General features: G+C 31.0%; 7 protein-coding genes across 7 annotated transcripts; all 7 read right to left on the bottom strand.

Moving 5' to 3' along the window:
* Positions 1-41: 41 nt before the first annotated feature.
* TpMuguga_03g00872 (SVSP family protein) lies at positions 42-1547 on the bottom strand (the record flags this gene model as incomplete). The annotated part of the gene is made up of 3 exons (XM_757904.1): positions 42-50; positions 237-286; positions 311-1547. The coding sequence occupies 3 exons, from the start codon at positions 1545-1547 to the stop codon at positions 42-44; spliced, it is 1296 nt and encodes a 431-aa protein (XP_762997.1).
* A 236-nt stretch (positions 1548-1783) lies between these two features.
* Positions 1784-3772, bottom strand: TpMuguga_03g00871 (SVSP family protein; the record flags this gene model as incomplete). Its single annotated transcript, XM_757903.1, has 1 exon — positions 1784-3772. The coding sequence occupies one exon, from the start codon at positions 3770-3772 to the stop codon at positions 1784-1786; it is 1989 nt and encodes a 662-aa protein (XP_762996.1).
* Positions 3773-3995: 223 nt separating this feature from the next.
* On the bottom strand, positions 3996-5687 carry TpMuguga_03g00870 (SVSP family protein; the record flags this gene model as incomplete). The annotated part of the gene is made up of 1 exon (XM_757902.1): positions 3996-5687. The coding sequence occupies one exon, from the start codon at positions 5685-5687 to the stop codon at positions 3996-3998; it is 1692 nt and encodes a 563-aa protein (XP_762995.1).
* A 258-nt stretch (positions 5688-5945) lies between these two features.
* TpMuguga_03g00869 (SVSP family protein) lies at positions 5946-7362 on the bottom strand. The gene is made up of 3 exons (XM_061305806.1): positions 7268-7362; positions 6698-7230; positions 5946-6595 (listed from the first exon to the last, which is right to left on the bottom strand). Exons 2-3 carry the CDS (start codon positions 7194-7196, stop codon positions 5958-5960), a joined length of 1137 nt encoding a protein of 378 aa, XP_061160938.1. The 5' UTR covers positions 7197-7230; positions 7268-7362; the 3' UTR covers positions 5946-5957.
* Positions 7363-7438: 76 nt separating this feature from the next.
* On the bottom strand, positions 7439-9211 carry TpMuguga_03g00868 (putative integral membrane protein). The gene is made up of 2 exons (XM_757900.2): positions 9118-9211; positions 7439-9019 (listed from the first exon to the last, which is right to left on the bottom strand). Exon 2 carries the CDS (start codon positions 9010-9012, stop codon positions 7495-7497), a length of 1518 nt encoding a protein of 505 aa, XP_762993.1. The 5' UTR covers positions 9013-9019; positions 9118-9211; the 3' UTR covers positions 7439-7494.
* Positions 9212-9330: 119 nt separating this feature from the next.
* Positions 9331-10964, bottom strand: TpMuguga_03g00867 (putative integral membrane protein). Its single transcript, XM_757899.2, has one exon. The coding sequence runs from the start codon at positions 10941-10943 to the stop codon at positions 9384-9386; it is 1560 nt and encodes a 519-aa protein (XP_762992.1). The 5' UTR covers positions 10944-10964; the 3' UTR covers positions 9331-9383.
* A 222-nt stretch (positions 10965-11186) lies between these two features.
* TpMuguga_03g00866 (SVSP family protein) lies at positions 11187-12412 on the bottom strand. The gene has a single exon (XM_757898.2): positions 11187-12403. It carries the CDS (start codon positions 12396-12398, stop codon positions 11313-11315), a length of 1086 nt encoding a protein of 361 aa, XP_762991.1. The 5' UTR covers positions 12399-12403; the 3' UTR covers positions 11187-11312.
* Between the last annotated feature and the right edge of the window lie 241 nt (positions 12413-12653).

The raw sequence follows: 12653 nt of genomic DNA, 5'->3' as shown, positions 1-12653 counted from the left end.
AAAATTTAAAATTTTAATATATCTCAAAAACTTAAAAATAATTAACCAGTCTCAACACATCAAAAATACTTTTACAATAACATTGTATGTGTTGAAATAATTTAGGAATATTTGGCTTTTGTGTAATTTTTTCTAGTGCGTGACAGTCGATATCTATTATTACTGATTACAAAGATTTTAGTATATTTTTCAAAGTTAAGGAATACACGAAATTTATTAGTAACATAAAAAAATACAGGAAATTCCTCGTCTTTATCAGTTTTCTCCCATACAGTTAGCCATTTAACTACTATTTTATGACATTTTACACCTGGGATTAATGTGTATCTAAAGGATCCATTTGAAGTAAAAGTAACAGTATATTTTTCTTTGGTCAAATAAATTAGTTTGCCCTCCTCATTTTTTGTGAACATTTTGACAAAATCTGGAATTGCTTCTTGAGTTGTTGTCCATTTTCCTCTAATTTTTTTAACTAATGTAAATCCATCACTGTTTGTCATGACAAAAACATTCGTTTTTTTACTATGAATTAATGACACACAATACGGTGTTCCATCTATATGTTGATAAATAATTCGATCGTCACATTCTATTTGCTCAAGATCTACAATAAACATATATTCTGTTTTATTTGGATCACCATATATAATGACATAGTCACAATAAGTCATTTCTACAAGATTTCCATCAGAATCCCTTTTGAAGAATTTGATATGTATAGATTTTTTAGGTGAAATAAGGGGATGTACTTTAACAAGTTCTTCTTCATCTTCCTCCTCCTCATCTTGATCTCCACTTGTAGTTTGAGGTCTTGTTCTTTTTCCTGGTTGAGACGATTGAGGACGTTGTATTTTTTGTTTTAATTTTTCCAACAATTGAGCTCTCGGCTGTCTCTCTTTCTCTTTTTCCTCATCATCAATCTGTTGAACTTGTATAACTTCAGGCTCTAACTGTTCAGTTTGCTGTACAGGTTGATAAAATCCATAATGTTGTTGATAAGTTGGTTGAGTGGAATGAATTATTGTTTGAGATTCCTGGGTTACTTGAGGTGCCTGAGTTGCTGGTTGCGTAGTTGGCGGCACATAATATTGTTGTTCTTGAGTTTGTATCTGAGTTTCGTATGGTTGGTATTGACCATATTGTTCAGGTTGATATTGTTGATGTTCTGGTTGATATCCTGGATAATACTGATATTCTGGTTGACATTGTTGATGTTCTTGCTGGTATCCTGGATAATACTGATCTCCAGGTTGATATTCTTGTGATTCAGGTTGGTACTGATCATAAGATTGGTAAAGATCATGTTGTTCGGGTTGAGTCTCTGGTTGGGTTGGATATTCTTGTAATTCAGGTTGGTAATAATCATAATGTTGATATCGAGGATCTTCAAAACGACTAATTCGTTGTTCAATTATTTTATCCAGATCTAAAACTTCAAAATTATCTTCATCTTCTTCGTCAGGCTGATCAGGATCATTGTCTTGTGATTTGACACATTGGATTATTATAAGTATTAATACAAAATTATACGCAATATGCTTGTTCATTATACTATTAATATAGCTTTGATCCATGGGGGATCATGAAATTATTCAAGGTATATAATACAATATAATATAGATTATTATAGATTGATATATCAGCAGATTTTAAAATAAATTAATAGGTCAATCATTTAAATGTTTAATGATCTTAATCTTTAGTGTAGTCTTGTGATGAGATATTCAACAAACTATAATTAGTATAACCATAACACTATAACATTGTATGTGTTAAAATTAATTTATCTATATTTGGCTTTTATTAAATTTTTATTAGTGCGTAAATATTGATACGTGTTACCCCTTTTTTCGAAGACTTTAGTATATTTCTTAAACTTAAGTATAACACCGAATTTTGGTGTAACGTAAATTATTTCAGGAAAATTATCATCATCTTCAGTTTTCTTCCACGCAATCACGCCCTTAACTTGTACTTTATGACATCTTGTCCCTGGGAGGAATGTGTATCTAAAGGATCGAAGTGAAGTAAAATCAATATTATATTCATTATTGGTTATTAAAACTTCATTCCCTCCAGAATCCCGTTTGTAGAATTTGACATAATCTGGAATATTAGCATCAGTTCTTGTCCATTCTCCGTTGACTTTCCTTACTAATGTAAATCCTTGACTCTTGGTAATTATAATTATATGTGTTTTCTTACTATGAGTTAATGAAAAACAATAAGGTGGTGTTCCACTTGTATGTACGTAGATAACCTCATTGTTACATTCTATTTGCTCAAGATATGCTTTGAATTTATATTTTCTTTTATGTGAATCATCAAATGTTATAACATAATCTTTATCAGTCATTTCTACAAGATTTTCTGAAGAATCCTTTTTAAAAAGTTTGATTACACTAGATTTTCTAATTGGAACAATTGATTGTATTTCAATAGGTTCTTCTTCATCTTCCTCCTCCTCACCTTGGTCTCCACTTGTAGTTTGAGGTCTTTTTCTTTTTCTTGGTTGGGCAGTTTGTTGTTTTGATGGCTTTGTTTTATCCGGACGTTGTATTTTTCTTTTTAATTTTTCCAACAACTTGGCTCTTTGTTGTCTCTTCTTCTCTTTTTCCTCATCATCAATCTGTTGAACTTGTATAACTTCAGCTTGTGTTCCAGTTGGTTGTTTAGCTTTAGTTACTTGAGTATGTGGAGGCACATAATGTTGGGGTTGATCATGTTCTGTCACATAGAAATTATCATCGTCTTCCACAGTTTCTGATTGAGTTTGGGGTGACTGAGGCTCTGACTGAATCACTTCTGTTTGAGTATGGGGAGGTTCATAATAATGTTGTTGTTGGGTAGGATGACTAGGATCATAATACTGTTCTGGTTGTTGAGTTTGAGTAGTAGTAGGTTCATAATAATGTTGCTGTTCTGGTTGCGATGTTTGTGGAGCCGTAGTAGGTTGATAATACTCATACTGTTGTTGTGGTAATTGTGGCTGAGGCGGTGGAGCCGTAGTAGGTTGATAATACTGTTGTGGTTGGTATGTTTGTGGAGGTTCATAATATTGATGCTGAGGTTGAGTAGTATGACTAGGATGACTAGGTTCATAATACTCATACTGTGGCTGTGGTAGTTGAGGCTGAGTCTGAGTAGGTTGACTAGGTTGATAATACTGTTGTTGTTGAGCAGGTTGAGTTACTGGAGGTTCGTAATGCTGATGTTGATAGGATGGTTGATGTGGAGGATACCCAGGGTAGTAATTTTGATAACTTGGTTGTTGAGTAGGTTGAGTTACTGGAGGTATATAATATTGACCTGGTTGCTGTGGTGGTACATAATATGGTATTGGTTCTTGAGTTTGAATCTGGATTTCGTATGGTTGGTATTGACCATATGGTTGAGGTTGATAGTACTGATATTCAGGTTGATATCCTTGTGATTCAGGTTGATATCCTGGGTAATACTGATGTTGGGGTTGATAATATGATAATTCTGAATGATATCCTTGTAATTCAGGTTGGTAATAATCATAATGTTGGGGTTGAGTCTCTGGTTGGGTTGGATATTGAGATTCTTGTAATTGTTGATATTGTGGTTGGTATTGAGGGTCATCAAAACGACTAAGTCGTTGCTGAATGATTTGTTCTAGATCTAAAACATCAAAGTTATCTTCATCTTCTTCATCATCAGCAGGTTGATCAGGATTGTTGTCTTGAGATTCAACACATTGGATTATTATAAATATTAATACGAAATTATAAACAATATGCTTATTCATTATACTATTAATATAGCTTTGGTCCATGGGGGATCTCAAAAATATTCAAAGTATATAATACATAATATAACATAATATAAATTAAAAATATAATAAATTTTAATAAATTAATAAAACATTCATTTAAATGTTTAATATAACCTGATAACTTAAAAATATTTAACATGTTTCAACAAATTAAAAATACTTTATACAATAACATATTGTATGTGTTAAAATCAATTTAGTGATATTTAGATCCTCCGACACTAGACTTAGTGAACAAGCGAGTATATTTGCTACCTCTCCTTTCAAACACTTTGAAATATCCTTCAAAGTTAACTTTAACAGTTAATTTTGGTGTAACATAAAAAACTAGAGGGAAACCTTCATCCTCTTCAGTTTTCTCCCATGCCACTAGACCGTCAACAACTATTTTATGGCATTCTACACCTGGCAACATTTCGTATCTAAAGGATGCATTTGAAGTGAAAATTATATTGTAATGCTCTTTACTCAAAAACATCAGTTCACCATCAGAATCCTCACTAAACAATGTTACGTAATCTGGGATATTAGCATCAGTCCTTTCCCATAACCCTTTAGTTTTTTTAATTAATATAAACCCTTGAATATTAGTAATGATAATAACGTTTGTTCTTTTACTGTGAGTTAATGATGAACAATATGGAATTCCGTATAAATGCTCGTAGACTACCTCACCATCAGATTCTATCTGCTCAAGATTTGCATTGAATAGATATTTTGTCTTATCTTCATCACTATGTGTAACATTATAGTCACTCTCATTCATTTCTACAAGCATTCCCAGATGACCTCTTTTATAAAAGTTGATATGTTTAGTTTTTTTAATATACCTAGGCTTTTTTAGCTTAATCGGTTGTTCATCACCTTGTTTTTCTGGCGTTCGAGGATCTTTTCTCTTTGTTGCTCTTTTTCGCGGTTTAATTGGTTGTTCAGTACTTTCACCAATAGTTTGTTGAGGTGGAATGGGATATTGTGTTGGCGGTTGACTTGGTCCATATATAAACTCAGGATCACCTGTAGAAGGCACTTGATGTACTTGATCATGTTCTGTCACATAAAAATTTTCATCATCATCTGTAGTTTGTGGTTGAGTTGGTGGTGGTAAATAATACTGATACTGTGGTTGTGGTACTTGTGGCTGAGGCGGTGGAGCCGTAGTAGGTTGATAATACTGATAAGTTGATTGTGGTTGAGTAGGATGACTAGGTTCATAATGCTGATAACTTGGTTGCTGAGTAGGTTGAGGTGGTTCGTAATATTGATAGGATGGTTGCTGTGGAGGATGACTAGGTTCATGATACTGTTCTGGTTGTTGAGGTTGAGTAGGATTATAAGGATCGTAATACTGATAACTTGGTTGTTGTTGTGGTTGTGGTTGAGGTTGAGGTTGACTCGGTTGAATAGGCGTAGTGGGTCCATAATGCTGATAATACTGATCTGGATGTTGAGGTACCTGAGGTGTTGATTCATATTGATCATAGTACTGATCCAGTTGTTGTGGTACTTGTTGAGTAGGTGCTGGAGGTTGATAATACCCATAAGTATCAGTTTGATATTGTTGCTGTTGTTGCTGATATCCTGGATAATACTGATATTCAGGTTGATATCCTTGTGATTCTGGTAGATATCCTGGATATTGTTGGGGCTGAGTCTGTGGTTGGGTTGGATATTGAGATTCTTCTATTTGTTGATATTGTGGTTGGTATTGAGGATTGATAAGTCCACCAGTTTCTTCCTCAATTATTTCATCTACATCTGAAACTTCAAAATTATACTCATCTTCTTCATCATCATCTTCAGATGGTTGATCAGGATCATTGTCTTGTGATTTGACACATTTTATTATTATAAATATTAATATAAAATTATACACAATATTTTTGTTCATTATACAATTGATCCAGCTTTACTGCATGGGGGATCTTAAAATAAATAGTTTGTTTTATTCATGGTATAGCTTATAATTATTATTTAATATAGAATCAATTATAAATTAGATTGGCTTTTTTTAAATATATAAATAATTTTTTAAAAATAATAACTATTATTATTTTTTTTAATTTAAAATCACGTTTTCAAAGTGAAAAATGATATTAATAATATATAAATAAATTATATAAATTAAATTAAAAGGACTATAATAAATATAATAATTGGTCTACCAATCATCGATGTCTTCTATGTTTTGTTTGGTGAATATTTTCCTAAAATTTCCTTTAAAATATCCGAAAACAGTAAAATAATCTTTAAAATGAAGAATTACATTCAATCTTTTGGTAACAGTTACTATTATTGGATAAAATTCAGCATATGTTTTTTTCCAAACAACAGAGCCATTAATCACAATTTTAGTACACTTTACACCTGGTATAAATGAAAATTTGTAAGATCCCTTTGAAGTGAGATCGAGATAGTAGTGTCCTTCAGTAAGTTGAAACTGTCTATTTTCATGATCTTGAGCATAAATTTGAACAAATTCTGGAAAATTTCTAAATTTTATTCTCCACTGATTTTCACGGCTTTCAGCATAGAGAAATCCACCTTTACGATTAAAAACAAAAACAGAATTATTTTTGTTATAGGTCATTTCTGTGCAATACGGTTTTCCAGGTAAATGAGTATAAATAGTGTCATCCTTAAAAACCACCTTTTCAAGTTCAGATCTGAATAGAATTTTAATTTTATGTGCATTCCTGAATCTTATACAATAGTCTTTTCCAGACATTTCAACCAAATTTCCTTCACCATCATTTTTAAACAATTTAATCAATTCTAAATCTTTATCTTTTGTTATTTCTAAACTCAATTCAATTTCACGTAATTTATCCAGCAGTTCATTATAATCACTAAGTATCTGTGTAGGATGTTTTAGTGGTCCTGGCGCTGGACCTAATATACCTGGTTGTGATTTTGGACCTGATGAGGGTAGTATGGGTGGTGGAGCTAATATTGGTCTAAGTATATTTATTGGTGGTCTTGGTTGATATATTGGAACTCTGTTTCCGAAAATAGGTGGTCTAGGTACTCTAATTTGTTCATAATGAATTGCCCTTGGTAATTGTTGATGTTGAGTTGGTCCAGGTACATACTGTTGTACAGGTTGTGGATATGGTTGGCGTGGCTGGGGTGTATATGTTGGTGGTGTATATCCTTGACCCATGAGAGGTCCAAGTCCATGTTGAATCACATTATCAGAAACTAATGATTCTCCAGCAGTTTTATCATCATCATCTTCAAGAAGTTCTTGGACTCCTTTTACTATTACATCAAAATTATCATCTTCATCGCTGTCACTTTCACTACTAACGGGAGGTTGTTCCGTAGGCTTATCAGCACATTTCACGTATTTTATCAGTATGAGTATTAGTAAAGATCTGTGCCATACACATATATTCATTATGTCATTTACAATGTTCTATTCCATGGGGGATCTAAAAATTTACAATACGTTAAAATTTCGAAACGTACAAAACTAACAGTGATATATTTATTTTCATTCATTCATAATTGTATATTATTCTCATAAGTAATAAAATTAGTATACAATAGAAATTAAAGTGTAAAATAGCTATATAATTTAATATTTATTTAATGTATTGTTTTAAATTTAAACACTATAAATAGTAAAATAAGTTTTTAAGACACGTGTATGATAAAATTATATTAATTATAATTAAAACCAAATTTTATTAATTTTAATCTTCGAACCCTCTTACATTTTTTTTAGTAAATATTTGTCTGTACCTACCCCTTTTATTTCCATAAACTCGAACAAAAGTATCAAAGTAAATAATAAGATTCATGCTTAGATCAAAACATACGACTTGAGGATACGTTTCATCATCAGCTCTTTCCCATAATTTTTTATCTTCCCAATCAATTCTAGAACATCTTGAAGATGGACCAAGAATATACTTAATAGATCCCGATGAAGATACATCAACTTTATGATAGTATTCTGGTAGTTTATCAAGGTTCCCTTGTTCATCTGTTGTATAAAATGTAATTTTTTTTGGGAGTCTTCTTTCAATCTCTTCCCACGTACCACTAACATTTTTAACTAGAATACATACACCTCTACAAATAATAGTAATAGTGTTATCTTTAATGTTATGTGTTATTTTTTTAGGACGAGGTTTTCCTTCCTTATGTTTCCAAATACACTTATCATCACAATGTATTTCCTCGAGAAAACAATTTACTGTCATTTTTGTTGTATTTTCATCTTTCCATAAAATTCTATATTCTGGATATTCAATCGTAACCAAATTTCCTTTAGGATCCATTTTCATTAATTTTATTTCTTTACATTCTTTATCTTTGTCCAAGCCACCTTCTGCAACATGTCCAATTGAATCATGACTTGGTTGATCACTTTGATCGGGTTGGACTGATTCGATAGTTTGTTGTACTGTCTGTTGATCTTCTACTTGTGGAACAACTGGTCCAACTGGTTGAATAAAAGCACCCGGCTGCAATCCGTGTGGAGTTGGAAATTGCGTTAATGGTCCAGGATGAATTACATTAGGCTGTAATTGACCTAACCCCATTGGTCTAAATCCAGGGCTAGTGGCAATTCTTGGTAAAATAGGTAATAATATACTTGGTGGATGTTGAATTGTAGGAACTGGTAAACGAATTTGTCCAACGGGTATCGGCACACTCTGAGGTGGTCCATACGGATGATATGGAGGAACTATAGGTCGAGGTATTGATTGTTGAATTGGGTAATAATGAGGATATTGCCCTATTTGTTGTACTACAGGTTGTGTCAAATGTATCGGGTGTATCGGTAGAGGTTGAGGATGTATCGGTAGAGGTTGAGGCTGTATTATGGGTTGAGGTTGAGGAGGAGGCCCATAATAGTTAACAGGCTGCGTTAAAGTTTGAGGTTGTAATATTGGTTGCGGATGTATTGGTATGGGTTGTGATTCCGATTGTAGACCATCATCTTCAAGTATTGATTCTATATTAGTTTCTATGTTATCATAATTATCTTGTTCTTCAAGTATATTTTCGATTCCTCTTACTATTACATCAAAGTTTTCTTCTTCATCACCATCACTTTCACCATTTCCATCATTTCCATCATTTCCACTTGCCTGATAAGGATATTTATCAGCAGAATGTATATATCCAATTATTACGAATAATATTAGATATGTGTATAACACACATAAATTCATTATATCAATAATCCAATAGTATCCCATGGGGGATCTATATATTTAATCATTATATATTTTATATCTTTTCAAAGTTATATTATTTTAATAACTAATTCTTTAGTTGTTTAAAATTATTTTCTTAAAATGTACCGTGTGTCATTATTTGATAATTTTAATTTTTAATTTTACAACTTGTTCTTGAAAATTTCCTTTTTAAAGTAGTTAAGATGGTTTAAATACATTAGCTTTTTCATCTAAAATTAGTATTTAATACATTACTTTAATAAAATTTATAGATCAAGTCAAATTGTGAATAATTTGTATAAAAATAACAAATAATATTTATCAGATAGATACAATATATTAAAATAATTATTATATGTAAATTTTAAAACCTTATTTGGATTTAATGAAATTTATTTTCCTTCCTTCCCACTACTTAATACTGCATATTTCTTATACCTTTTCCCAAAAATGGTGTTATATCCATCAAAATAAAGAACAACTTTCCCATTATAAGAAGTACATAGTCCCAAGGGGTGTTCTTCATTAACACCTTTCTCCCAAACTAATTCTTCTCCAAGCATAACCTTAGTACATTTAATACTATTACAAAATCTATATCTGATTGTTCCATTCGTACCTACATCAACACAATAATCATCATGAGTCAGTTCAACAGAATTACCATCACCATCGGAAGTGGTAAATAATTTAAAAGGACATCGGTGCTTATATTTATTCGGTTTCCACTTACCTTTCGTATACCTTAATAATAATAAACCACCTTTTGATTCAAAAACAAAAGAACCTAATTGATTATTATAACACACTGATCTATAATAAGGTTTTCCAGGTTTACGCTCATAAATAACTTCATCATCACATATCAATTGTTCAAGATCAGCTATAAATGAATATTTAGTTATATTCAAACCACACCCTGATACATAAAAATCTTTCCATATCATTTTAATCAATCCTTCAGTATCAGTCTTTTTCATAAAAGTTATTTTATCACATTTTCTAACTTCTGGTAAAAAGGTTGATAATTTTTCTACTCTTTTTTTCCGTCTTTTTCCATCTTTTTCCTCTTCATCACCACCTCCAGCTCCTCCAACTGCACCTTCTTCAGGTTCTTCATCATCAGATCCCACTTCAACTTGAATATGTTCAGGTTGTAACTGCTGATCTGTACCACTTGGTTCGGTTGGCTTATCAGAAGTTTGAGGTTGAGTTTGTGATTCAGTAGGTTCACTAGGTTGAGATGGTTTATCACTAACTCCTGTTCCTCCAGCATGTTGTTGATAAGGGTATTTTTGGTAACTTGGTATTAAATATCTAGGACTCCAAGTAAATGGAGGAGGATATCTAGGTAAAATTTGTAATCCATACGGACCACTTGAAATATTAGGCATAAAATTAGTAGGCAATCGAGGCGAGTATGGTGGTCGATAAAGTTGTGGATGAATAAAATTAGTTGGTGTTGGTATTATAGGTATAAACAATTGTGGTGATTGTTGTTGAACTACCTGGGGTTCAGAACTAGATACTGGTGCATCACTAGATTGTACTGTGACAGCAGTAATTGTTGGTTGATAACTGGTAAAATTGAAAGGTGATCGTGACGGACTTAGATTACGTGAATCTTGTTCTAATGCACTTGAAGGTTCATCGATATTATCTTCAATTATTTTTTGTATTTCTCTTACAATCTCATCAGAACTATCATCAGACGACTCATCATCTTCATCAAATATTTCTTCTACTTCTTTTGATATTTTTTTCGAATCATAATCTTCTCCATCGTCAAGTAGTGTTTCTAGTTCTTTTACCACTAAATCATAATTTTCACCATCAATATCGTCATCATCGTTAGTAACATCAGGCTGTAATTTGTTTAGCTTATCTGCACATATTGCATATCCAATTAGTATGTGTATTAGCACATATGTGTAAGTTACATGTTTATTCATTATTTGACTGATACACTATCATTCAATGGGGGATCTTTAAATAATATTAAATTAAAATAAAACATTTAAATTATTATTTTTTAAAAAGTTGTAATAAAAATCTGTTTTTTACTTCAGATTCTTACTTTCAGACATTAATTTCTTATTTTTTAGAATTGACCTATTTTTAAATTTTATTATTAAATTTACTAAAAAATTTTTATATAAAATTTAATAATATTTTTAAATAAATGATTTTACCTCTGAACATTTCATAAATATTGATGAGATTCATATTAATTTCGTTTAAAACTAGTATGTGTTGAATTATTATTTTTAAAATTTAAAGTAATTTATAATACAGTTATAGTAGTTAAGATTATAAAATGACTATCGCCTTCGTATCTTTACACTTTTTTCAAAAATCCAGATACCATTTTGACATATATAAATATATGTTACTCTTTTAAAGGCTACTGATATTTTTTTATCACCGTGACAAATAACAAAAATTGGATATCTTTCATTATATTTTTTTTCCCAAAGTACTTGTTCTTCAACTTTAATCATTGTACACATTAAATTCTTTCCAATACATAGTTTAACCTGATTATATTCTGAATATTCGGTTTTATATATTGACGTTTCTATTTGACACAATTTATTTGTATAATTCACGTTGAATAACCTGACTCGTGGTACTCTATTTTTTTTTATCTTCCAATTTCCATTAACACATTTGCATGAAATAAAAATATCTTCAAAGATGACAATAAAAATTTCTGATAATTTTTTATATATTATCGATTCTGGATGCTTTGCACCTTTTTCATGGTCCCACACTGTTTTTTTCTTATGTTTTATTTGTATTAATTTAGAAACCAGTTCAAATTTAATTTCGGAAAAACTTTCGCTGGTTACATAATAATGTGTATTATCCATTGGAAAGGAATTACCTTTATCATCTAATCCTACAAATTCAGTAGAAGCTAATTCTGGATTTATTTCTCCAAGGGCACTTTGAATTCCCTTTATAGGTTCATCTTTTCCAGATTCTACATCAGCATCACCACTAACCTCTCTTACATCGAAATTCTCATCATCCTCATCATCCTCATCTTCCTCATCATCCTTGTCTTGCTCGTCTTCATCGTCTTCATGTTCTGATCCAGATTTACTACCATCATCTCCTGTACCAACAAGTTTAGTATTTTCTTCAGATCCACTTGGTTGTTCTACTGATCCATCAGTGTCACTTTGTTGTGTTGTGTTAATTGATTCTGATCCATATGATCCATATACAATATGCCCTAGACCACGTTCTATAATATTTCTAGAGACTACTGAATCTCCATCAGTTTGATTAGCATTAGTTTGAACACTATGCTCCTGGGGTATATTTCCACTATTATTATCTAAATCATCAACAGAATCAACACAAAGAATTATTATGAATAAAAGTGTATATATGTACATAAAATATTTATTCATTCTATAATTAATAAAATTTATAGATGGGGGATCTGGAAATTTATAACTTTATTAATTAAATATTATAAAGTATTTCTATAACATATTATTCTTATTGGATTAATCATAAAATAAATATATCATTTATCAAAAATATAAACGTTTTAACAACATTAACTAAATTTGCAAACCAAAAAAACCAATTATATGTCAAATAGTTAAATTAACATATAAACATTATAACATACTATCAAAATTTAT

Source organism: Theileria parva, assembly GCF_000165365.1.
Source record: "Theileria parva strain Muguga chromosome 3 map unlocalized ctg_531, whole genome shotgun sequence".
NCBI classification, from domain to species: Eukaryota; Apicomplexa; class Aconoidasida; order Piroplasmida; family Theileriidae; genus Theileria; species Theileria parva.
The sequence above is the reverse complement of the archived record's forward strand: the minus strand, read 5'-3'. Positions and strand labels throughout refer to the sequence as shown.